The sequence below is a fragment of the Pongo abelii genome, chromosome 11 (genome assembly GCF_028885655.2).
Source record: "Pongo abelii isolate AG06213 chromosome 11, NHGRI_mPonAbe1-v2.0_pri, whole genome shotgun sequence".
Taxonomy (NCBI): domain Eukaryota; kingdom Metazoa; phylum Chordata; class Mammalia; order Primates; family Hominidae; genus Pongo; species Pongo abelii.
This window is the reverse complement of record NC_071996.2, coordinates 54,054,593-54,082,010: the sequence shown is the minus strand read 5'-3', so window position 1 is coordinate 54,082,010 and position 27,418 is coordinate 54,054,593. Positions and strand designations below refer to the sequence as shown.

General features: G+C 37.4%; 1 protein-coding gene across 2 annotated transcripts in view; it reads left to right on the top strand.

Moving 5' to 3' along the window:
- Positions 1-27,418, top strand: part of NEB (nebulin) — a 252,744-nt gene that overhangs the window by 65,540 nt on the left and 159,786 nt on the right. For both annotated transcript variants that reach the window (XM_054548869.2, XM_024243154.3), the window contains exons 39-60: positions 643-954; positions 1,500-1,706; positions 2,178-2,282; positions 2,433-2,540; positions 3,185-3,496; positions 4,699-4,905; positions 7,868-7,972; positions 8,957-9,064; positions 10,583-10,894; positions 11,024-11,230; positions 11,673-11,777; positions 12,942-13,049; positions 16,173-16,484; positions 16,679-16,882; positions 20,841-20,945; positions 22,508-22,615; positions 22,956-23,267; positions 23,735-23,938; positions 24,214-24,318; positions 24,402-24,509; positions 26,424-26,735; positions 27,029-27,232. In XM_054548869.2, the coding sequence (XP_054404844.2) occupies positions 643-954; positions 1,500-1,706; positions 2,178-2,282; positions 2,433-2,540; positions 3,185-3,496; positions 4,699-4,905; positions 7,868-7,972; positions 8,957-9,064; positions 10,583-10,894; positions 11,024-11,230; positions 11,673-11,777; positions 12,942-13,049; positions 16,173-16,484; positions 16,679-16,882; positions 20,841-20,945; positions 22,508-22,615; positions 22,956-23,267; positions 23,735-23,938; positions 24,214-24,318; positions 24,402-24,509; positions 26,424-26,735; positions 27,029-27,232 (4,170 nt within the window). The remainder of the gene's footprint in view (positions 1-642; positions 955-1,499; positions 1,707-2,177; positions 2,283-2,432; positions 2,541-3,184; positions 3,497-4,698; positions 4,906-7,867; positions 7,973-8,956; positions 9,065-10,582; positions 10,895-11,023; positions 11,231-11,672; positions 11,778-12,941; positions 13,050-16,172; positions 16,485-16,678; positions 16,883-20,840; positions 20,946-22,507; positions 22,616-22,955; positions 23,268-23,734; positions 23,939-24,213; positions 24,319-24,401; positions 24,510-26,423; positions 26,736-27,028; positions 27,233-27,418) is intronic.

The following is a 27,418-nucleotide window of genomic DNA, read 5'->3' as shown; positions in this document are numbered from 1 at the left end:
TATACATATGTAACTTACCTGCACATTGCGCACATGTACCATAAAACCTAAAGTATAATAATAATAATAATAATAATAATAATAAAAGAAAAAAAAAAAAAGAAATGCACACATAAAAAAAAAAAAAAAAAATTAACTGGGTGTGGTGGTGCCACATGTAGTCCCAGCTACTCAGGAGGCTGAGGTGGAAGGATTTGCTTGAGCCTAGGAGCTTGAGGCTACAGTGAGCTGTGATTGCACCACTGCACTCCAGCCTGGGCGACAGAGAGAGACCCTGCTTTAAAAATAAAGTTAAATAAAATAAATTAAAAATGAAAAAAAAAAACAAAAAACAAAAAAAGTGTGCATCAAATGCTTCATAAGCCAGCTTCTCAGGAACCTTTGAGTATATTCAAATAATCTACTTATGAAGAGTATTAACATAAACTATTCCATTATTCCATTTTTAATGATCTCCAAGGCAGGTCTCAAGATGAGCCATTAAAATTATTTTGCTAATTGTTTATTTTAAAATACAAAAAGAAACTTCGATGTTACCTAGATTCAGACTGAAGTTGGCTTTTGCTTAATTTGTTGTATAAATTCAGTTTATATCAGACTTCTATGCTATCCAACTTCTGTTTGCCGTTTGTTTTCAAATAGTGCAAATATAAGGAGGCCTACGAGAAAGCCAAAGGCAAGCAAGTTGGATTTCGCAGTCTTCAGGATGATCCTAAACTGGTTCACTACATGAATGTGGCCAAAATCCAGTCTGATCGTGAGTACAAAAAGGGCTATGAAGCCAGCAAGACCAAGTACCACACACCTCTGGATATGGTCAGTGTGACAGCTGCAAAGAAATCTCAGGAGGTTGCCACCAACACCAACTACAGACAGCCATACCACCACTACACTCTCCTGCCCGACGCCTTGAATGTGGAGCACTCCAGGAATGCCATGCAGATTCAGAGTGATGTATGTACTGGTTACCAAGTTGTTATCCATTTCTAATGGGTGGGAGGGAAAAACAGGAACCACTTACTCCACCCCACACCTGGCTGCACTCACTGTAATTAAGGATTCCCTCCAGATCTCAGTTTTAGGATTTCACTCATGTGAACTATAGGTAGCTTTGTTGTTAATTTTATATATATGCATACAAATATATTTAAAATGTTGGTATTAGACCCAAACATATGATGTCTATGAAAAATTAGGAGGCTCAAATAGATGTTATATAATTTTCCTTCCAGTGCAAAATTCTGTTAATTTTTCATTTATTTTCCTCAAGAAAGTTAACTTTTTAAAGGAATTGCTGGGTCAGGATTTCCTGTTCAAAACCGCTATGAATGCAATTACTTTTATAATTAATTTCTTCTGAAAGACTGTAGGGAGTAAAAGGCAGATTATTCTCCCCCTCCCAGCTTCTCCTTTTCTTTTTGATTGTAAGTAAATCACGTAGCCAAAGAAACCCAAGCCTTGACTCTTTCTGAAATGAAATTTTTTTTCTCATTGTAAAGAATCTGTACAAATCTGACTTCACCAATTGGATGAAAGGGATCGGCTGGGTGCCCATAGAGTCCCTGGAGGTGGAGAAGGCAAAGAAAGCAGGAGAGATTCTTAGTGAGAAGAAGTATCGCCAGCACCCCGAGAAGCTGAAGTTCACGTACGCCATGGACACAATGGAACAGGCACTTAACAAGAGTAACAAACTGAACATGGACAAGGTAAGGACTCACCTGCCAGCCTTGCCCAGGGAACCCTCATGGTGTTCATGCCATTGAGCCTGGCAGTGCCCCCATCGTCTCCTTCAGTGTTTCTTTCTGATCGTCTTGGTCCCAGTGGTGGGAGGGGGACTCTATTGCTTCCATCATGTTTAGAGCGTTCTCTTTCATAGTGACCCCTCAGATCATCTCTCAACAGCATGTTAAGAATGTGACAGAACCACAAAACTCCACATGGTTGTGTGGTGGGGGCAAGATGGTATTTGGTGCTTTGGTGGTAGAAGGTTGCCTTATTCAAGAATTTTTTTTCTCATTGTGTATTTAGTTTACTTGGCCCATCTTTTTGTTATTTCATCCATTCTCTAATATCACATTTAACTTCTTCTACCATGGAGCTGCAAACCTCTTCCTCTTGCTAGCATTGGGTCAAACTTGTCCTGCTGTAAAATCATGCACCTGACTTTCTCATTGCAGAGGCTCTACACTGAAAAATGGAACAAGGACAAGACCACCATTCATGTCATGCCTGACACACCGGATATTTTACTCTCCAGAGTAAACCAAATCACCATGAGTGATGTAAGTAGATTAACAACAGCAAAAGCTGGGGAGAAGGTTAAAGGGAACTGATACTTATGTCTGCCTTCTACATACCAACCACTTTGTAGTCAGGACCTCTATTCTAACCCCAATAACAAGATGCTGTTGTTTTTCTATTTTATTGTTTAGAAACTGTACAAAGCTGGCTGGGAAGAAGAAAAGAAGAAAGGATATGACCTGAGGCCTGATGCCATTGCAATAAAGGCTGCAAGAGCCTCTAGAGATATTGCCAGTGATGTAAGTGCTTCCACTGGGCCTTTTTTGGGGCTGAGCAAGTAAAAACAATTGCGCTAAGCTTGTGTGTATGTAGGAGCAGCAGTCAGCTCCATTCAGGTTTGGTGGGAATGCCATCCCATGTGACACAAGACACCTCCCTTCACCCCGTCCAAGTACCCTCTAATCATCTGTTCATTATTTAATGTAAGTAGTGACTGAGTCTTGTTAAAATAAGTAGCCTTTAGAGTCTATTCAAATCACTTACAATTCTAAGCAAATGTAAAGATGCAATCTACATGTTTTACCAGACGCCCATGGCCAGGCCCTCTCTTTAAAGATGCACCATGAGAAATAATGCCTGCGGCCTTTTCTGTTGCTTAGACAACTGAGTGGGGAAATCTGCTTTCTAAATCTCTCTAAACCAATTTATTTATACATCTCTCCGATTAACTCTGAGATTATTTTCTTTCCATGGACTCAAGTCTGGGGAAACAAAATATGAAGTAAAAAGAGTTTGCTCCCTGCCTCTCATGAGTGCCTCCCTTCTAATTTTAGAGTAGCTCTAAAACCCTTCATCTAAGACAAAGCTAACGTCACCTAGCAAATGGTACTTTGTTCTCTTTCTTTGACCATTTTCATCACCATAATTTCTTCTCTGTCCACAGTACAAATACAAGCAAGCCTATGAACGAGCCAAAGGGAAACACATTGGCTTCCGGAGCCTGGAAGATGACCCCAAGCTGGTGCACTTCATGCAAGTGGCCAAGATGCAGTCAGACCGGGAATACAAGAAGGGATATGAGAAGTCCAAGACCTCTTTCCACACCCCGGTGGACATGCTCAGTGTGGTGGCAGCCAAGAAGTCTCAGGAAGTGGCCACCAATGCCAACTACAGGAACGTGATCCATACCTACAACATGCTTCCTGATGCCATGAGCTTTGAATTGGCCAAAAATATGATGCAGATTCAAAGTGATGTACGTGAAATCCACATTTGCAGAGCGTTTACTCTGGATAATAAGCAACCATGAATGACCATAATTAATGACATTTTGAAATCCTGAAAGAAATTCATCTGCAATTTCCCAACATAGTGTTTCATTTGTTACCTTAGATTGAATTCATGTCCTTTAACAAAAGGAGATCAATTCTAGAAACTCAAGTGTTGTTTTCTACTCTTGTTGCTGTGAGCATTGTTGGATTCTGAATTCCACAACAGCAAATGGAACTTCATTTCAGAAAGAGTGTATTGAAAGAAATATGTCTAGCAAAGATGGTCAAAAGCATAATAGGCTTTTAATAGAGGAATAAAAGGGAAAGTAAGAAATCAGATAACCTGATAGCTCCAGCCCCTCCCTCCCAACTGGGTTTCATTCTACCACTTCTAGCTTTGCAATTGCCTACCTTACTCATGAAATTTTGAGAAGGTGATGACTGAGGCAGCTTTTGGACCAAATATAAGGAAGACAGAGAAAGAATAGAGCCAAGAATTTAGCTAAAGAGGCCATTTGATGGTTGGAGAGGTAAATTAAGTTACAAACACAAAGCAGACCAAAGCAAGGCTACATTTCTCTTTGGGAATGTGAGGGCTGAGCTATTGTCAAGGAAGGTAGTAAGTGCCTGAATGAAAGCAGCCATGGTACAGGTGTAGAGAGAAATGTCAAAGCTGAGGAGGAAAAAATGAAATTTACACAAAGTACCAGGAAGGTTTCTGGCATACCTGAGGGAATTGTAATGGTGGTGGGTGATCAAAGACAGTGAAAGAGAAAAATGGGGTTTCTGTAGTCATCTGTTAACCAAGGGGACTTGGGAATTTTTGTAAGAAAGGTCAGTATAGTTGCTTTTCTCAAGGAGATAACAGTCACGTGGGAGATGAATCTATGTGGTATTTCTTAGTACTTTTTCTTTATGAAGGCATTGAGAAAAACAAGTCACAAAGACATTTCTGCTTATTTTTAATTTATCACGCAAGGAAATATAAAAAGGATAAAAGTTTAGGGAAGAAATGGTTGAAGTTCAGCATGCTGTTGGTTAAATACCAATATTCAAGCAAATATTGAAGTGGAAAAGTTACAGAAAAGTTACAAATGAAGTGGAAGTTACAGAATATTAAACACACACTTAGGATTCTTGGGAAGTTTCAGTTTCTTCTCATAATTTAATTTTTCCTCTTTTGCAGAATCAGTACAAGGCTGACTATGCTGACTTCATGAAGGGCATTGGATGGCTCCCTCTGGGCTCCCTGGAAGCAGAGAAAAACAAGAAAGCCATGGAGATTATTAGTGAAAAGAAGTACCGCCAGCACCCAGACACTTTGAAGTATTCCACATTGATGGACTCGATGAACATGGTTTTGGCCCAGAATAATGCAAAAATTATGAACGAAGTAAGTCTTTCAATAATGCAATGTTTCATACGCATCAGAGAGAATCCAGGTATAATTTACATTTAATCCACAGGTTTTGCTAATACAGTTATAGGGCATCACACTTGAGGTTATTTTACCTAGAAAAAGAGTCTTGTGGTTAAAAAAAAAAAAGGATAGGAATTATTTCTAACTAGTAGTCTTCAAATCTTCAATGAACCATCCTATCTCCTTGACATAACCAAATAAATAGGGACTTTTTCTTTTACTGCACCTCTTGAAAATGAGTCCTGTTTGTCTAAGGTGAGGTTGAATAGACATTCATGACACTGAATCAGCAGATTTCCTGATGGTAGCTGGTGTTGCAAACCACCTCCCAAACCCCAGCTTTCTTTCTGCTTTGATGGGATCAAAGAAAATTCCAAGATTACATGCCTGTAGCAGCATTTCAAACAAGGACGTTCTCTGGGTAATCTTGAGGGCAATTGTTCTACATCAGTGTTTCCTTGGTTCATGAATTATTCCAGCATTTAGAAAAGACTTACTCTATTTTTACATTGGCAATAAGAGATCAAGACCAACAAGTACAATCAACCTTGAACATCTGTTTTTGAAGTTAAAAATAATAAAATAACTGCAGCAGCACTGGTGGATCAAAATGAGAAATGCCTTTGATAACATAACAAAGAAAAAGATGATTTGGATCTAAACGTGAAACAGTTGCAGAAAATAATGGCCATAGTTGTGCTAGAAAGATAGAACTGTATTATGCTAAGCCACGGAGTAAACCCCCTGGAGTCTTCAGAGAACTGAATGATTTGTGAAGATCAACCTCCTTGGAAGGGACCTGCCTCAAAGACAATGCACAAATTTCTGTGCCTCTTTTAAGATTTAGAATCTAAACTATCATGAGGATATCTATTTTTTTCAGTGTTAGTGATTAACATTTCAGGATAATGATGCCAAGAGGAGAATCACAGAACTAGCAGGTACTGGCACCAAGAGACATCTTGATGACCATCAAGTTGAATCCTCCCATTGCAGAGTTGAGAAAAGAACAGGCCAGAGAAGAAAAGCACCTCCCACACAGCGAGTCAACAGCGGGGTCTGGACTAGAACAGGGATTCTGATAACTAGGCACTGCTCTTTCCACTAGCATTTCACTGCCCAATACTATTACTACTAGCCACATGTGTTGATTTATATTTACATAAATCATATTAATAATTCAGTTTCTCATTCACATTAGCTACATTTCAAGTACTCAATCGACCTATGTGGCTAGGTTCTACCATATTGGATTACGCAGAACATTTCCATCGTTGCAGAAAGTTCTATTATATAGTGCTGGTCTAAAGCAAAGTTCAGAAAAATGACTGTTTTTGTAAATAAAGTTTTATAGTGACACAACCACAGCTGTTTGTTGGCGTGTGGTCTCTGGCTGCTTTTGGACTACAACAGCAGAGTTGAGTAGCTAATGACAGCAATTGTGTAGCCCACAAAGCCTGAAATTTAAGGAATTTCTGTCTATACAGAAAAAGTTTGCCAATCTCTAGTCCAGAAATAAGGTTATTCTTATTTTAATTAAGACAGGCTAAAACAAAGAGATAGCATTTTTCATCTATTGCATTTGCAAAAATTAAAAAGCTGTGTTACATGCAATATCTGTAAGGGAGTTTCTGTTAAAGCAAACTTTTAATGGGCCATTTTAAATGTTCATTAAAATTTAAAACTCAGGTATCATTACCCTATAGATATCCTTATATATGTGTGCAAAGATATACATACATACATACACACAAGAATATGTTTTGCAGTTTAGGGTTTCTGAAAGGAGATGCTAAAATGAAAATTGGAGTACAGAGTATTTTTTAGGGATCCTAGTCCTTGGCAGGAAGGACTAGGCGGGAGGAGAAGTTGAACAGGGATGCTGGCATGACAGAGGCTTGACCAATCCCACAGAGGGCTCTCAAGTGTCTCTGTCAGTAGAGACCTGCATTGAACTGAAATGGCTAGATCTTTGTACCCCCACTTCGATGAGTTGTTGAATGTGGTTATCTGGGAAGGGCATACTCTTGAGTGAGACAGTTGGTGACTAGAGACTATTTGCCAAAAGTTGGGGAGTCAGGTCCTTCCTTGAATGAGTATATTGGTGACACATCTCCATGTCCACCACAAGGATCATGACATTGCTTGTGGCAGAAAAAGGCTAGAGGCCATAAGTTAAATATTCATCAACAGAGAACTGGTTAAATTAATTAGATTATACCTCCTAATGAAATACTATGTAGCTCTACAAATGAATGAAGTAAATTAAGAAGGTTCAAAGATGTCTAACCTATATTATTAAGTTAAAAATCAAGATGTAGAACATGACTTCATGTATATTTAAAAAGGACTATATGTGTGTTTTAATTTACACAGAAAATTTTAGGAGGCAAATGCTACCTCCATGCTGCAAGATAAGGGAAAAAAGCGTTTTTACTTTCCGTCTTGCATCCTCTCTGCTGTATTGTTTGAATAAGCAACTTTTCCATTAAAATTTTTTTGGGCCAGGTGCAGTGGCTCACACCTGTAATACTAGCACTTTGGGAGGTGAAGGCAGGTGGATTACTTGAGCTCAGGAGTTTGAAACCAGCCTGGGCAACATGGCAAAAACCCATCTCTACAAAAAATACAAAAATTAGCCAGGCATGGTAGTGCATGCCTGTAGTCCCAGCTACTCAGGAGGCTGAGGTGGGAGAATGGATTGTTTGAGCCTGGGAGGTGGAGGCTGCAGTGAGCAATAATTGCACTACTGCACTCCAGCCTGGGTGACAGCACGAGACTCTGTCTCAAAAATAATAAATAAATTAATTAATTAATTTAAACCTAGCTAATAAAAATACATGAAATATTGATATATATATGTACAATGATATGTATGTACTACGTGAGCTTCTTTTAAGATTTTAAACACTAATTTACACTGTTTTTTTCCTAGTATCTCTACAAACAAGCATGGGAGGCTGATAAAACCAAAGTCCACATCACGCCTGATATCCCCCAGATTATTTTGGCAAAGGCAAATGCAATTAATATGAGTGATGTAAGTATAGTTCCCCCTGTTGTCATCTTTCTCTCCAGCAGATTTGAACCAGAAAGAACAAATTAATTAATAGCTCTCTCAGTTATGAGAGTGAATGTTTTAAAAATAATGGTGGAAATCCACACATGAGACTTTTTTCTAATTTTGCTTTGCGGAGTTGGAGTAGGACTGTCGACGGGGTTGGGCCAAGCAGTTAAGAATTTGAAGGGTGATTGGATTTTGTTCTAGGGGGGCACTCCTTATTAAATTGAGAGATTTGGTAGAAAGAAACAGGCTCCAGGGCCAGGAGAAGAGAAAAAGGAAATGAGAGTCCTAGAATTTCGTTCTTAGAGAGCCCTTCCATCAGGCCTTTGAGATGGTTCTAAAGAAGGGGTTAAATGGAAAAGGAAGAAGAACATTTTGAAGAATCTGGGGCAAACTCCAAAACAAAGAATGTGCAACACTTGTTAGAAAATGTATTGATATTTTATTTCATTTCCTTTTTCATCCTAATCATAGTTGCTAGGAAATCCTCTAATTCTATTTTTTTCATTTCTTTGTTTGAATTCCACAGAGATTTGGAATAGCTTACCTTTTTTTTAAATTGTAGATTCCACATTATTATACAAATAAAAGTGCTGATTATAAAACAGTGACGTTTTCTTTTGATGTTAAGAGTAGGGCTGTTTTGTTGTCTTCCTTTAACTCTTATTTGCATCAATAAGAATCTCTGGGACTTTCACATTTTTAAAGTATATTTACAACCTAATAGAGACCAGCAACTTTTACTTTTTCTGGCAGTTTCTTGAAAATATGTTTAAGTTTGTTATAGATTGTTTTTCAAACACAGTTATGTTGCTTGTAAGAACATTCAGCCACTGAAGCACCAATGAAGCATTCTGCTCAAAAACAAAAAAAAGACGCCACAGTGGTAGTTTACTCTTCTAAAATAAATCCAGGCTTTCATATTTAGAAGAAAACTCTTCTCTTTGCCTCTCTTTACAGAAACTCTACAAACTTTCCTTGGAAGAGTCTAAAAAGAAAGGCTATGATCTCAGACCTGATGCAATTCCTATCAAAGCTGCCAAGGCTTCCAGAGATATTGCAAGTGATGTAAGTCCAAAGGAGAGCAGTCACCTGGCTGGCGGTTTCTAAGGAACCGAAATAATAAGGGCTGAGTTCTGGAAACACTGAGTGGACACAATATGAAAAACAGTGGGTCTCACTCTCTGTGAATGCTTCTTAACCTTGCTTTTGTGTTTTCTCTGATATTTCTGAAAAAACACCAAGCTAACCACGTGGTGACCCTCATAGATGTCAGCTCCCTGACTCATGAGATCTAGATAAACTTACTTTGATTCTGTCACCAAGGCTATAGCTTATAGAAATTCAAAGCCCTTCACTAAGCTTTCTTGGTGAAAGTCTTGTGTTGTTCTTGCCTCCTGCTTCTTCAGATCTGATTTTCTAACAGGATGTCTCATGTATGCAAGGGTGCTGATCATATGGGCTCATGATAGTTGATGAGTAAATAATCAGGAATTTTTGCAAACCAGTTGTTAAACCATCGGTGGCTTGATATCAGCTGTGATGGGCATATTTACACCACAGAAATTGGCAAACACTACAAAGTGAGGCTTTCCCCGCACTGCCTGGCAAAAAGCAGGTGTACCAACACATCACTGCCATGACATGCCACCTATATGAAACTCAATTCTTTCATTTGGTTGTTTCCACAAGAAATCCACTCACAGGGAGTATTTAATGACTTGGAGGTCCTGGGAGGAGCATATTTCAAAACAATCTTTCTTTGGTCACCCATCAGTTTTACTTTCTTTCCTCTTCATCTCTGTTCTTCATCTTCCCTACCTATCCAGCCCATCCCATTCTCTCTTATTATCCTGAGAACTCCAAATTCTTCTCCCCTCTACTATGCTGGAGTAATTTGGCTCTACTAGCTTCTACCCCCAACTTGCACATGCAACCCCACAAGGAGACAGGCAGAAAAAGACGCTCTCCATGGATCAAGATCTCCCCTCTATAGAAGAAAGTTGGGATGATAAATAGTACAATTTCTTCCCCATTATAGCAGTTTAGAGAGTCTTAAAGGAAAAGGAGCTCCACGAATATAAAGCTATTCTAAAATTACACTGTGTCTCATAATTGAACCTTTTCTCATCAGTAAATGACTAACAGGATAATTTCTCAGGGCAGCATTAAGAGAAATGTTCTGTTTTTTTGCCTTTTTTTTTCATTTTCTGTGTTCTTCTTACCTACTAAAGGCCTCTTTAGCACTAACAGCAAAGTACATGCATAAGTCAGTGTGATGCATCATCACAAAATCTGGGTTCTAATCCTCAGTGGCCTCAGCAAGTTGCTCAGCTCTCTGGGTCTCAGCTTATTCATCTATAAAATGAGGGCAGTAATAAGAACTTTGCTATCTACCTCACAAGGGAGAGTTGTATTCAGTTACATCAATAAATATGAAAAATTTGTTTTTGAACTATAGAGCCCTATACAAATATAATTTTAATTATATTTTATAATTATACAAAAATAATATAACATATTGACACTAGACCGATTTTTAGTCAAAGGAATTGCTCTGTGTAAAGACTCATATTTTCTTCACAGTATAAATACAAGTATGATTATGAAAAAGGGAAGGGGAAAATGGTTGGTTTCCGCAGTCTCGAGGATGATCCCAAATTAGTCCATTCCATGCAAGTGGCTAAGATGCAATCTGATCGGGAGTACAAGAAAAACTATGAGAACACAAAGACCAGTTACCACACCCCTGCCGACATGCTCAGTGTCACGGCTGCCAAGGATGCCCAAGCCAACATCACCAACACTAACTACAAGCACCTGATTCACAAGTACATCCTCCTTCCAGATGCAATGAACATTGAGCTGACCAGGAATATGAATCGCATACAGAGTGATGTAAGGCTTTCTTCTACTTGGGTGATGGTTGGAATCCTAGCATGGGAAGGGAGATCACAGTCTGTTTACATGCCATGGTTTGTGTCTAAATGGATAAGATAAAGTAGAATTTGCTTATCTTCTTTATAGAATGAATATAAGCAAGATTACAATGAATGGTACAAAGGGCTTGGCTGGAGTCCAGCAGGTTCTCTGGAAGTGGAGAAGGCCAAGAAAGCAACTGAATATGCCAGTGATCAGAAATACCGCCAGCACCCGAGCAACTTCCAGTTTAAGAAGCTGACTGATTCCATGGACATGGTGCTTGCCAAGCAGAATGCGCATACCATGAACAAGGTACAGAGAACAGTGGCTGTCCACACAGCTCCCACGTGAGGAAAGGCTAGCAGGCTCTGGTTCTTGTTTGGAGAAATCTAATTAAGGTCCATCATTACTAGGCTGTGGCAAACCATTCCAGATCATTGCCCTACACCATCTTCTTCTGCCCATCTCTTATTTTTTTTCTTCTCTTGACCTTCTAGTTGGGTTAGAAATTATTTATGTTTTTAATTATTATGTCTTCAATACTTTCAATCTATTGTAGAAAATAGAAAATACTTAAAAGATTATTTTTTTAAATCTGAGTTTGTTTTTAGGGTCTTTTCTGAATTATATGCTACTTAGTTATTACTTACTACATCAAATTGAGTGCATTCAAGTACTAATGTATAAATACATATTTTTCTTTCCTGCTTGTCCCAGTTATTCAAATTTCATGTCTTTTTTTCCTACTTCCTAGCATTTATACACCATTGATTGGAATAAAGATAAGACCAAGGTTCATGTGATGCCTGATACACCAGATATTTTACAAGCCAAGCAGAATCAAACACTGTATAGTCAGGTAAAGCTATATAAAAATTACTTTTAAGTTTTTTATTGAAACTTATGAACTTATAAAATAATGTAATAGTAAATACTGATATAAATGTTGAAGCAATGGAAGTTTGGAAATGACACACTGATTAGCCCAGGATGTTGCAAAATAGAGTGGTTAAGAGCAAAGGCTTCAGCCACAACTATATGCTTCGTGGAGCAGGTTCTGTGTCTGTTTATCTCTGTGTTCATTGTGCTTGATACCAAGCAGGAAACCAATAGATAATTGTTGAAAAAAAATTGCATCAAACAGCCAGGTGTGATGACATGCACCTGTAGTCCCAGCTACTCAGGAAGCTGAGGCAGGAGGATCCCTTGAGCTCTGAAGTTTGAATCCAGTTTGGGCAACATTGGGAGACCCTGTCTCTAATAAATAAATACATAAATAAAGTAAAAATTGCATCAAACGGACTTGGTATGAGTTTTGGCTTTGCCATTTTTCAGATGTATAATACTGGGTAACTCAATTACCTATCTAAATCTCACTTTCCTCATCCCTAATATTGGGACCATAGAAGTGCCTATGACATTGGATTGCCATGAGGACTAAATGGGAAATTCTGTATAAGATCCTCAACACAGTGCCTGGCCCATGGAAAGTACTGGATAACTATGAGCTATTTTTGTTATTACCCAGTTTTAACACACATACATCCATTCAATCAGTAAAGTCAACTCGGAAAGATTGCAACTAAATTATTGCAATTTATAAAAGGCATTTCATCATTTATTGCTTTTATCACTTAGCTAATTAAAATGTCGTGACCTGTTTTTATTAGCAATTATCTTAATATCTATCTTCAAAATAGTAAGCCTAGGCAGTATTTAACAGCAGTGAGAAAGGTACCTGATATGCCTGATATGACCATATTGTTTCTGAACAGCAGAAGCTATGATAAAATATACCACCAGGATTCTCACAGCCAAAAAAGATTAAAGCCAGGTCATATGATGCTGAGTCAGTGCTTTTTCTACTCCTTTAAACAGCTTGTTTTATTTTTATCCATATCTTTAAAGATAGGGTAGATGATGTTCGATCTGATATTCACTCTGTAGGTAAACTTTTCCCTAATAATCTATTGGTATTCTTTATATAGACAGAATAATGCTGAAGAATATCTTTAATTTTCAGAAACTTTATAAACTTGGATGGGAAGAAGCTTTGAAGAAAGGCTATGATCTCCCAGTTGATGCGATTTCTGTACAGCTAGCTAAAGCTTCAAGAGATATTGCTAGTGATGTGAGTACTAGTTTGAGTTATATAAGGATATATTTTTATCTGAATCAGGTAACTTAATGTCGTTAACTATTTTTATGGATAGGCTTTACCTTTCAAAATATAATGCTTCCTTCATTTTCTCCTACCCTCTTCATTTATCTGGAGTTCACTCTTCTTTTTCACTGTTCATATGTCAAAAGGGCTTCCTGAATAGAGGTCGGGCCAGAAGACCTCTAAGATCCATTAGAGTAAGATGCTCTACTTGGAGATATTACAAAGGACCCAAGATTGCAAGTTTTCCCTACTTTGCCTGAAAATATAATAATTTTCCTGCTTTCTACTTGTCTATTTTAGACAAATTCAAAGTGCCAGATGATAAATCAACCTCAACAAACTGATGCTGATAGATTTTATATGCACATATTTTAAAATAGGCTGTCAGTTATTTCAGTTTAGCCCATTTTGCACTTATATAATTGTAATAAATTACCTTGGGACATAAAAAATCCAAGAAGGTCCAGAAATTTAGGTTTAAGTTCTCAAGGGCTTACTTAACTCTTCTTTCTGCTGAAAATCTGATCTAAAGTTCATAGACTCACTCTCCCAAAGGTGGATTCCGGTTATGATTACAAACAGTAGCAAATCTGGTGAAAAACTAGGTATTGTCTCTATTTAGGTATTGTCTCTATTGGTTCATTTTTTACAAGTATTTTACTTAGATATTCTGCATATTGCTAGCATATCATTTTGTTAATCCCAAGACTTAACCACAAAAATTCAGAAGGTCTTGGTTATACTGAATAAATTACCAGGATTTCATAGGGAAGCAGGACCTCTTAATCAAAATCTTTAAAAGAAAACAGGGATTTGGTTAATATGCAGGTTGAAGTATAGAGTGGTGGAAAGGAGTGCCTAAAAATGGAATCTGACAATAAATTCTAAGAATATAGGGGAAGATTTTATTTAATTCACTTAATTTCTGGCACTCCAGAAATGTTGGAAAATTAATATGATGATATATTATTACCCACTCTCCAGCTTGCAGGTCAATCCCTTATTAGAATAAATCAATGAGGTGATAAGCCTAAAGCAATAATGATGTGTAAACTCATTTTCATTTAATGCTATGTGCTAAGGATAGTTTAGGAATTGAAGAAATAACATCAATAATTTCCTAACAACTCAACATTTGATAGTACCACATTTCTTTTTGTGTGAACCCATTAATTCGAACCTTTTGAAATCTTACTCTCAAATGAACTATAAGTGAACTTTCCCACTATTACAGAGATGTATTTCCCTCAATTTCAAATGTCCTTGTATTTATAAATTTTCAGATAATTAAAACAATTTTATAAGTATTTAATTTAATGAATTAGAATCATAGAATTTAGAGTCGGAAGATAACATAAAGGACATTTAATCTAATATCCCACTCAGCATCCTGCCTTCTCTCCATCTCCAAAAGTCTGTAGATACTTAAAAATATAAGAATTTTGGAGGCTGGGTGCAGTGGCCCCCTCCCATAATCTCAGCACTTTGGGAGGCCAAGGCAGGAAGATGATTTGAAGCCAGGAGTTCAAGACCAGCCTGGGCAACATAGTGAGACTCTTTCTTTACAAAAAATAAAAAATTAGCCGGGCATGGTGGTGTGTGCCTGGAGTCCCAGCTACTTGGGAGGCTGAGGTGGGAGGATCACTTGAGCTTGGAAGGTTGAGGCTTTAGTGAGCCATGATCGCACCACTGTACTCCAGCCTGGGCAATGGAGCAAGACGGTGTCTCAAAAATAAAAAAATTCTTTAAGGGAATTTTGGAGTCCTTCAGGGCAGGTCATTTCTTTGTTAGATCATTTCTAATTGCCATTATATACCTTCTTATTTTTACCTAAATATTTTACCGATAAGCTCTAGATCTCTGTTCTACAACACCACAAAGCAGCCTATTTCCACTTCCACTTGATAGCTCTTCAAACATTTTCATATTTGCCCTCCTTTGGTTTCAGTTTTATAAATTCTTCAATCTTCTGATCATTCTATTTGTAATTTGTGCTATTTTTTCAAAACTCTTGTCAAAATAGAATCCCTCAAAATTTAGTGTTGTTTTCTTGATACGGGAGGTCAGCTCAGAAAGCTTATTTGTGCCCCATACAAAATCTATGGCACTGCTTTTTAAAAAGCAATTTTGTCAGATTGCTTATGTTGAAGTTATAGTCCACTTAAACTCCTGAATATTTTATATATGTAATAATGAAGCTGGGTATCATGTAACATATAACATGTGTTCAGCACCTAACATCAAGTAAATGCTGTTAGTATACTCATTATTATCACTGTTGTTATTGTCATCTAGTACTAATGTGATTTTTCTCAATTGAATCTAAATACCAAATTTTACTTTTACTGTCTTAAATTTATGTAATCATTTTGACCCATTTGGCAGTATGTTGAGCTCCTGTGAAATTTTCTTCCTAATCTAACATATTTAGTTATTTTTAGCTATCTGCACATGCAAGATATGGATCCCAAACAAGACAAGGTTACATGACATAACCACATGGCAAACCACAAAAAAATCCTGCTATTTAATAGATTAGTCTGCACTATTAGGCATATTTACTTAGTCATGTATCTTCCTGATTTTTCTGCCATTTAGCCCATAAGGATGATCATTTCCATAAGAATATCACAAGAGCTGTATTAAATACAACCCCACAGTCAGAATACACAATATCTAGCACAACCAAACATATATTTCTGCATCTAGTTAGAATTAATTTCTTATCATAACCTCTCTTGATACTCAATTACATTAGATTTCTTCAGAAGCTTCCATGTAAACAAGGCTTAGTTTAAGTAAGTAAACATTCCATACTAAGTTAGCATAGACAACCCTTCTCTCATCTCAGTTTTGGAAAACAAACATGAAAACAAGGCAAACTGAAGCTGGATGAGGTGGCATGTACCTGTAATTCCCAGCTACTAGGGAGGCTGAAGCTAGAAGAGTAGGCCTGGGAGTTCAAGACCCGCCTGGGAAACATAGTGAGACCCCTGTCTCAAAAAAAAGAAAGAAAGAAAAGAAAAAAAAGCAAGTTGAGCTTAACTTGGCCTTTGTGTACTAAAAGAGCTGTGTTTTCTCTGATTTCAGTATAAATACAAACAAGGCTACCGAAAGCAACTTGGCCACCATGTTGGATTCCGGAGTCTGCAAGATGACCCAAAACTTGTGTTGTCCATGAATGTAGCCAAAATGCAGAGTGAAAGAGAATACAAGAAGGACTTTGAGAAGTGGAAAACTAAGTTCTCCAGCCCAGTGGACATGTTGGGAGTGGTACTGGCCAAGAAGTGTCAGGAGTTGGTTAGTGATGTGGACTACAAGAACTACTTGCATCAGTGGACATGTCTGCCTGATCAGAACGATGTTGTGCAAGCTAAGAAAGTTTATGAACTGCAAAGTGAGGTCAGTTTCTATTAAATCCAATAGTTTATATATTAATTCATATTTTATATGAGTAGCTATTTAGTCAAAGAGAAGCAGAAACTAGGAATTATTATTGAAAATCTAAAATGCTTCTGTTTGTAATGCATAGAATCACTTGAATCAAGGGTCCAGGTGAGAATGGGATTTTGAAGCCTTGCTCTGTCTTTTCACAGAATCTATATAAATCTGACCTTGAGTGGCTGAGAGGCATAGGATGGAGTCCCTTGGGTTCTTTAGAGGCAGAAAAGAACAAGCGGGCTTCGGAAATCATCAGTGAGAAGAAATATCGTCAGCCTCCAGACAGAAACAAGTTCACCAGCATTCCTGATGCCATGGACATAGTTCTGGCAAAGACAAATGCCAAAAATAGGAGTGATGTGAGTAGCACTCTGGAAATAAATAAAATAGATTATAGTGCCTGCTACCTAGTGTTTGCTCAATAGCACTTGCTTAATAAATGAGTAGAACCACAAAGCATTGCCTCATACATCACCACATAAAATTTTATATTGGATCACTTTATTTGAATTAGCAACTATCCTACACTGAATCATGTAAAAATGGGTCAGTGTCAGTTTTTGTCACCCAGAGCTTATTTATTATTTAACCAAAATGTAATGGGAAAATGATCGAACAAACTGTTTTTCTTTGAAACTTGAGTGCATGAAAAAACAAAACCCCAGATGTTTTTTGTTGGGGTAGAGTGTATGAGGGGGAAAGTTTCTGAGTACCTTACACAGGCACAATGGATGTGTTATAAAGAGTGTATTTCCTGACAAATGATTATAATGCTTTTAGTTTAGCTGAATCAAGATAAATGGATAATTCTGTCACTGTAAATAAGTATCTATTCTATCTTCAACTTATTTTCTTCACCAGCTCTGACACCAGTATCTAGCACATAATAGGTACTCAATAAATATTCATTGAAAAAAATACGTAAAGGATAGCAGGGTGGAGTAATTATATGCAAAGAAGGGAAAGATTACTCAACACTGCTCAGCTAAAAGCCTAACCTTGAACATTACAGAATATTGAAGTATGTGCCCTGAAATCTGTAATTGGTAAGAAGATTTAAATAGATATATAATAACCATCTGTTATTAGGAGGATCTAAATATATATACTGTAGGTCTCAGGAGGATCTGAATATATATACTATATGTAATATGCTATACACTTTACATATATCATATATATCAAGTTTTATATAATATATAAGCCCATAATCAGCTTAGAATGAGCATTGATAAACTGTAGTTCCTCTTTTCCTAACTGACCCCTCACAGACTTTTTATAATGTTGATTTCCAGAATGTATAGTAAATGCTGATCTGTCAGCTTCATTATGAATGTTTAAGCATTTACTTATTCTTTACTGTTTTTATGATGACAGTCAGAATCCAACAAAATGAGAAAACAACAAATTTGTACAAAATATTTCTCCCTTCTTGGAATCCAAGTTTCTTTTCTCTCCATGAAACAGGAGATAAAAAGATCTGAACTAATAAGGTGACCAAATGAGAACCCCTAGATCATTAAGTTTATCAATATACATGTTCTGGGACAGGACTCCCCAGCAGTGTGCTCTAGTTTGGGGAATGCTGAAACATGGAGCTCTCAGGCCTCAGGACCGCCACACAAAACCCGGGACAGCTGGGGTCCTTGAGCTTGCTGTCTCTCCTTCTGAATCGACTGTTACACCTATCCCAGTGTAAATAATAATAGCATTTTCTCTGCATTCCATGGGGTGAAAGTGGCGCATGCCATTGAAGAAATAGTCTAACTTAGTGACTTTCAACCAGAAGCAATTTTGTCCCACAGGAACATTTGGCAACATCTAGAAATATTTTTGGTTTTTACAACTGGGGAGTGGCATGCTACTGGCATCTAGTGGGTAGAAGCCAGGGATGCTGCTAAGCACCCTGCAATGCACAGGGCAGCCCCCACAACAAAGAATCATCCAGTACACAATATCAGTGGTTAGGAGGTAGAGAAACTCTGCTGTTTGCTTGGTGGGTACAATGTGTGTTGCTCCAGTGATGGATGCACTGAAGGCCCTGACTTCACCACAATGCAATTGCACTTGTGCCCCATGAATATATGGAAATAAAAAAATTTTTTAAAGAGAAACTCTGGTGTTACTAAATCCAAAAGGGTAGTGCAGAACTGGGATACACACATATGGAAATTAACAAGCCTTGCTTTGTTTTGGTGCTGAGGGTCTTAATTGGCTTCTCTGGGTTATATGCACCATGGCAAACATGTGCAGGAAAAAGAAAAGTGCCAGACACACACATCTCATGCTGCACACCTCAAAGGGAAATGGACAAGTTTAAGGAAACAATGAGACCAAAAAAATGTATATTGAAATAATTTCAGGCACTCAGAAAAGTTGAAAAAATAGTACATGTAATTCACATGTGTGTGTATGTGTGTGTGCATATACCCAGATTCCCCAAATGTTAAAATTTTACCACATTTGCTTTCTCTTTTTGTCTTTTTCTCCCTTTCTTTCTCTCAGATCTATATCTATATCTATATATCTATATGAGAAATTAAATTGCTTCATGATGCCTAAATATTCCGTCTGTATTTCCTGAGAATAAGAACATTCTCACATAATCACATTGTGATGATTAAAATCACAAAATTAATTTTCACTGGTCTGCTAGTCTACAGAATTTATTTAATTTTATCACTAATATCCTTTATAAGAAAAGAAAATATTTTCTCTGGCTCAGGATTTAATCCAAGACCACAGGTTGCATTACTTGCTATGTCTTTAGTCTCCTTTACTCTGGACTAGTTCCTCACTGTTTCTTTGCCTTCCAAGTTTTTGACATTCGTAAAGAACATAGGTCAGTTATTTTGTAGAATCTCCCTCCATTTGGGTTTTCTGGTGGGTTCCTGTGATGGACTCAGATTATCTTTTCAGCAGGAGATCACACATTGTGTCCTCCTCAGTACCTCATATCAGGAGGCACAGGATATCAGTTTGTTCTATTACTAATAACTTAAACACTTGGTTAAAGTGATATTGCCAGGTTACTATACTGTCGAGTAACCATTTTATCCTTTGTAATTGATAAGTAATCTGGCAGGGAGATTTTCTGCCCTGTGTAAATATTCTGTTTTTAATCAAATTTTCCTAGTTTTAGCCAGGCACGATGGCTCACACCTGTAATCCCAGCACTTTGGGAGGCCGAGGCAGGTGGATCACCTGAGATCAAGAGTTCAAGACCAGCCTGGCCAACATGCTGAAACCCCATCTCTACTAAAAATACAAAAATTAGCTGGGCATGTGGTGGGTGCCTGTAATCCCAGCTACTTGGGAAGCTGAGGCAGGAGAATTGCTTGAACCTGGGAGGTGGAGGTTGCAGTGAGCTAAGACTTCGCCATTGCACTCCAGCATGGGCAACAAGAGTGAAACTCCATCTAAAAAAAAAAAAAATTCGTAGTTTTAGTAAGTCAGTGAAATTTTTGTTTGGATCCCCTTGTCTTCTGTTGAAGAGACATAAGGATGGCTCTGGGACATCCAAGATATTTTGATAAATTCCTCCCCAAAAAAATCCTTTTGGGAATCCTAATCCTTCACAATGACTATGAGGTATAACTATAAATGCTAAGCCACATAGAAGCTGGACACAGTGGCTCACACCTGTAATCCCAGCACTTTGGGAGGCTGAGGTGGGGAGTTCAAGGCCAGCATGGCCAACATAGCGAAACCCCGTTTCTACTAAAAATACAAAAATTAGCCGGGTATGGTGGTGCATGTCTGTAATCCTAGCTACTCAGGTGGCTGAGGCAACAGAATCACTTGAACTCAGGAGGCAGAGTTTGCAGTGAGCCATGATTGCGCCATTGCACTCCAGCCTGGGCAACAGAGTAAGACTCCGTGTCAAAATAATGATAGTAATAACAACAAGCCACATAAGAAATAAAAATTCCTGATTTCTAGGCACACTTTGAATAAGACATCTTTTGAAAAGGCAAGGGCTGCCTCTCAATTAAACACTGAGGGACACAACCCAAAAGATGGAGAAGCCTATTTCATTTGATAATATTGGCAAAGCATGTAATTATCTAGATTGATTTCTTGTAGGCAGGATTATCTGTAACTTTGAAAATGTGACCCATAATCTCTGTTTTGAAAGGCAGTCATGTCCCAGATAAGTCAAGAAATACTGCATCTATTTTCTGCTTATGTTGTCTGCTTATGTTATCAATTCTGTATAATGTTTAATTCAGATAAATTCAGCAATTCTGTTTGACGCCAACTGTGTCATTCACTAATCTAACAACACCACTGAAAAATTATTATTTCTTATTTTAGAGACTTTATAGAGAAGCTTGGGACAAAGACAAGACTCAGATCCACATCATGCCTGATACACCTGACATTGTTCTGGCTAAAGCAAACTTAATCAACACAAGTGATGTAAGTTTTCAAATTCAGCATGTGTTTTCAGAAAGCTCATTTTAATTGTTTCTAAATCAGTGAAATTGTCTAGAAGTTCTCTGAATCCCTGAATTATTTTAATGAACTACATATGACTTAGATTCCTTATTTAGTGGCTTTTAGATTGAACATCGAAATGTTAGTACTCACTATGTCAGGCAGAATGGGGAGTCTGTATTCTCTGTTCCTTGCAGTCCATTGTTATACATATCATCATAAGGTGGATATATTGCTCTTCCCAGTGTGGACAGGCACTCTTTGCAGGCAAAGACAATTCTTATTGAATCTACAGTGCTTATCTAGAATCGTGCCTGACACATAGTAGATACTCAATGAAATTTTGGATCAGTGAGCATACAAAACCCATGCAGGAGAATTTCATTTTTATTGTCATTGTCACTGTAGCATAATCTCTTGAAATGTATACATCTGAAAATTAAATATTTTAAAAACAAATTCTAAATTCTAATAGAATGACTTTAACATTAAAGAATGTATTAAAGTAGTGCCATGAAGGACTAACAGATAAACACAAGTCCAAGATCAATAGGTACTTTAAATAATCTGGTTTCTGGATAAAAGTACATTTAAATTATACTCTCAATTTTTAAATTATGTCACAGATCTGAAAAAACAAATTCTTTCACTTAAGCTTTTAAAATTCATTATTTAAACTTTCTTCAAAACATCTTAAGTTTTAGAAATTATGGTGGACTCAGTATCTTACCTATAGATGTGGATCCTATTTTGGATGGTCCCATTTTGGGAGACAGACTATTTCACAATGCATCAGCTACATAGAAGAGATAACCCCTTAGGCATGATTTTTCCCCATTAGAAGAATTAGATGAAAAGCCATAGCTCTTTTCTAACAAAAACTTCTAATGAAACAGTCCATGTGAATTGAAAAACAGCACCTCAATAATAATCCATTTCATTGCTCTATTGTTTTACTTCTGCCTGATTCTTGCAAGCATAGACAAGCACTGTATAACAACAGTTTGGCCAACAAAGGCACACATACAGGACGGTGATCCCGTAACATAATCATACTGTATTTTTGCTGTATCTTTTCCATGTTTAGCTGTATTTAGATACACAAATATTAATACTTCCCATTGTGTTACAGTGGCCTACACTAACATGCTCTACAGGTTTGTAGCCTAGGAGGAATAGGCTATACCATATAGCCTAGGTGTGTAGTAGGCTGTACCACCTAAGATTGCATAAGTACACTCTGTGATGTTCCCACAAGGACAAAATCACCTAACAATACATTTCTCGGGATGTATCTTTGTCATTAACCAATGCATGACTGAATTGGGAAGAGCTGACAATTTTGCTGATTTAGGTAATTGAAGAGCTTTAAAGTTTAAAACAGGATCATTAGTAATCAATTGGCATAATTTCTAATTACATTTGAGTATTCTAGGGCACAGATGCTATTCTCATGGACTCAAAATATTTAGCACATTTGATCATTATGCTATATTTGTCTATGGGGAACAGTATTTCCCAAAATGATCTTCATTGCTTAACAGAAACTCTACCGAATGGGTTATGAGGAGCTGAAGAGAAAAGGTTACGATCTTCCTGTTGATGCCATACCAATCAAAGCAGCAAAAGCCTCCCGGGAAATTGCCAGTGAAGTAAGATTTTATCCTCTGTTGATATTGATTTGATTGCAATTTATCACTTCAAAGCAGTCTCAATTTAATTTTAAATTGAACAAAATCTAAGGGGTAACAAGTTACAATGGAATAAAATGATCCCATGCAGCGTGGGATGAGGATAAGATCAAGGATGCATTTATTATGTATGGAATTTCATAGCTGAATTTAGCCTTTAATCTTTCTTATCAAAAGACTGAAGTCTTTGGCTCTCTAGGCTTGGTAAAATATTTAGAGTTAATGCGCTTTGTAATTTGCCACAAAGATGGCAACAGAAGTAAATTTTGAAAGGAATAAGACACATTTTTTTTTTCTTTAGTACAAGTACAAGGAAGGCTTTCGCAAGCAGCTTGGCCACCACATTGGAGCCCGGAACATTGAAGATGACCCCAAGATGATGTGGTCCATGCATGTGGCTAAGATCCAGAGTGACAGGGAATACAAGAAGGACTTTGAGAAGTGGAAGACCAAGTTCAGCAGCCCAGTGGACATGCTGGGGGTGGTGTTGGCCAAGAAGTGCCAGACCTTAGTCAGCGACGTGGACTACAAAAACTACCTGCACCAGTGGACATGCCTGCCCGACCAGAGTGATGTCATCCATGCTCGGCAGGCCTATGACCTCCAGAGCGATGTGAGTCTAAGATTTTCCTTTGGCCAACAAAACATTATGTCTGCTTTTTAAAGTATCAGAGTCCCGTAGTGAGGGGAGTTGAGTTTACACAATTACCCTGGACTAATGCCCAAGCCCCGTCTAGTCACCCAGACATCTGGAGGCACCATTATTCCACAAAGAAAGAGCCAGCAAAGCCCCATTGCTTTGGTGGAAGCCTCTAGATTGTCAAGCTAGACAATCAAAGGATTGAGTCCTTTCCTATGTGCTTCTGTTTAAAATGTTTTTAAAGATATGCTTTTAATCTGAATATTTTGTTGATCTATAATTCATACCCAAAATTTAGAATTTTCTAATAATTCAAGTATTAAAAATATATATAATATAATATGAACTTTTATTTAGGGGCAAATGATTTAATTATGACAAATTATGACAAATTGTGATAAATGATTTAATTATGACAAATTTGTCACTTGCACTTTCAGAATTTGTACAAGTCAGACCTTCAGTGGCTAAAAGGCATTGGCTGGATGACTAGTGGTTCTCTCGAGGATGAGAAAAACAAACGAGCCACCCAGATTTTGAGTGACCATGTTTACCGTCAGCACCCAGATCAATTTAAGTTTTCCAGCCTTATGGATTCCATACCAATGGTTTTGGCAAAAAACAATGCTATTACCATGAATCATGTAAGTCCTATCTTTGTTTGAGGAGGTTATTAATCTTTTTGTTTATGGAAACACTGAAGTCTGTATAAAAGAAAACTTATTCTTGATTCCTTTGCTTGGTACTAATGTGGTTTTAAAGTATTGTGCTTCTTATTGACACAAGACATTTAGACCTGAAAATGTCACAAATACCGATTCACTGAGCTGAATTTCTTGATTCTCATTAAAAATCAGACTGTCTGCATGTGTCTATTTACTACTGGCCTATACCAGTCATGTTTTTCTGTTTCTCTTAGCGCCTCTATACAGAAGCTTGGGATAAAGATAAAACCACTGTCCACATTATGCCAGACACCCCTGAAGTTTTATTAGCTAAACAAAACAAAGTAAATTACAGTGAGGTAAGTAATATATTCATAGTGCATGATACATTTTGCTTACAATGCACTTTATAAATCCAACTTACTATTAATGTCTATTTTAGAAATTGTATAAGCTTGGCCTAGAAGAAGCCAAGAGGAAAGGTTATGATATGCGGGTAGATGCCATTCCTATCAAGGCAGCCAAGGCCTCCAGAGATATTGCAAGTGAAGTAAGTATACTTGGAAAGTTATTTGCCTTAGCTTTGGCTCAAAGATTTATTTTTCTCTCCTGGATTTATAGTGGCACAAGTAAGCCATGAGGTTAAAGCTGTTGCTAACAGTTTATTGTTTCGATGAATGGTTTAAAATAATGGTAATAGAGTTATCAACACAAAGGCCAAATTCTAGTTATGGTTGAGTCCATAGCAACATGCATTTCAAAACATGTCCATTTCCTGCTGAACAAAAGTATTAGATACTTGACTATAGTTCAGATAATTTTTTTGGCTTTTCCAATGATGTATCTCTCATACACAATTGAGCTTATTGTAGGGTTCCTTCAAAACCCAACCCATGCTGTATGAACCAATGAATCTACAAGGGCTGAATTATAGAACACATTATTCAAAGTTCAATGATTCATGTGGAACATATGTTTGTTTCTATATCAGGTGGTGGGTTACAAATATTTGCTTTCTTTAAAAGATGGATTTGCTCACTGTCACAAGGATAGAAAACCAAACACTGCATGTTCTCACTCATAGGTGGGAATTGAACAATGAGAACACTTGGACACAGGGTGGGGAACATCACACACTGGGGCCTGTCGTAGGATAGGCAGAGGGAGGAGGGATAGCATTAGGAGATATACCTAACGTAAATGATCAGTTAATGGGTGCAGCACACCAACATGGCACATACATACATATGTAACAAACCTGCACGTTGTGCACATGTACTCTAGAACTTAAAGTATAATAAATAAAAAAAAGGATTTGCTCACATTTCTAAAAATTTTTATCTTTCCATTTCTTTTGTCTATGGAAAAAACCTCTAGATTTTTTCTTTATTTCCAAAATATAGGAAGTAATCATAATTTAAGAATAAATGACAATCACAGAAGGGTTAAATACCATATAATGAAATACCTGCCTGTCATTAAAAATCATATGTATAGGTCAGGCACCGTGGCTCACACCTGTAATCCCAGTGCTTTGGGAGGTCAAGGCAGGAGGATCACTTAAGGGCAGGAGTTTGAGACCAGCCTGGTCAACATAGCAAGACACTATCTCTACAAAAAACTTAAAAATGAGCCAGGTGTGGTGGCTCATGCCTGTAGTGCTAGCTACTCAGAAGCTGAGGCGGGAGGATCACTTCAGCCCAAGAGTTGGAGGTTGCAGTGAGACATGATTGTACCACTGCACTGCAACCTGGGCAACAGATAGAGATGCTTTCTGAAAAAAAAAAACACAAAAAAACAAAAAAAACCAGTCATGTGTGCAAAGACTATTCAATGACACATAGAAATGCTTATATAATAACTGAAAAGAGCAGGCACAAACCCATATACAGTATGACTTCTATTCTAATTATATTCTCACACACGAATCATAAAAAATTATTTTAGTGGCAGAATTACATCTTAATTTTTCTTTTTTTTCTGTGTGTATAAATATACAGACACTCTTTGCAGGCAGAGATAATTCTTATTGAATCTGCAGTGCTTATCTAGAATTGTGCCTGACACATAGTAGATACTCAATGAAATTTTGGATCAGTGAGCATACAAAACCCATGCAGGAGAATTTCATTTTTATTGTCATTGTCATTGCAGCATAATCTGAAATTTATACATCTAAAAATTAAATATTTTAAAAACAAATTCTAAATTCTAATAGAATTACTTTAACATTAAAGAATGTATTAAAGTAATGCCTATCTATATGATACATATTTTATATAAGATATATATTTCATATGTGATGATATATGCCATATTTATTTTCTAAATTGTTTTTACATCTATCATATAATTTATATATTCAGGGAAATTTTTTTTTTTAATAAATAGAGCAAGTTAGGCTTAGTGATTGCTTTTTACTAAAAGTTAAAACAGATGACTATCTGTCTTTTTCTTCTTTTAGTTCAAGTACAAAGAAGGCTATCGTAAGCAGCTCGGACACCACATTGGTGCCCGAGCTATACACGATGACCCCAAGATGATGTGGTCCATGCACGTGGCCAAGATCCAGAGTGACAGAGAGTACAAGAAGGACTTTGAGCAGTGGAAGACCAAGTTCAGCAGCCCAGTGGACATGCTGGGGGTGGTGCTGGCCAAGAAGTGCCAGACCTTAGTCAGCGACGTGGACTACAAGAACTACCTGCACCAGTGGACATGCCTGCCTGACCAGAGCGACGTCATCCATGCTCGGCAGGCCTATGACCTCCAGAGCGATGTGAGTACTGAGAGTCATAGTAACGTGCAGAGGTGGGAAATTATTTAACACCTCTTGGAGAAAATGGCAATATATGGCACAAGCTCACTAGCCCCTGCAGGAGGCAAATAGCATGCCTTTATCCACAGGAATTCTAATCCTTTAACCCTTCAGACCAAAATGAAATATTGTGTGATACCTGGCCCGTCCACCAAACTAAATTTTGAGAGTGCTTTTACTTGATCTCTTATCCTTCAGATGAAAATGCATTGCTGATACAGAGATAAATATTTATTGACTATTTGTGTCAACAGAATATGTACAAGTCTGATCTCCAGTGGATGAGAGGCATTGGCTGGGTGCCCATTGGCTCTTTGGATGTGGAAAAATGCAAAAGGGCAACTGAAATTTTGAGTGATAAAATCTATCGCCAGCCTCCAGACAGATTCAAATTTACCAGTGTGACTGACTCTCTGGAACAAGTGTTGGCCAAAAATAATGCCATCACTATGAACAAGGTGAGACTTCAAAATTAAGAATCAAAGTGGGGCTCCTAAAGCTGAATCAACAAAAAAGAAACATTAATGAGGAAAGAAAGAACATTGAGCAATAAAAGGCAACTATCTATCTGTCTATCTATCGGCTTGTCATCTATCTATTAATAACTGATATATATCATGTATATTTTGATATTCAGTCATTGT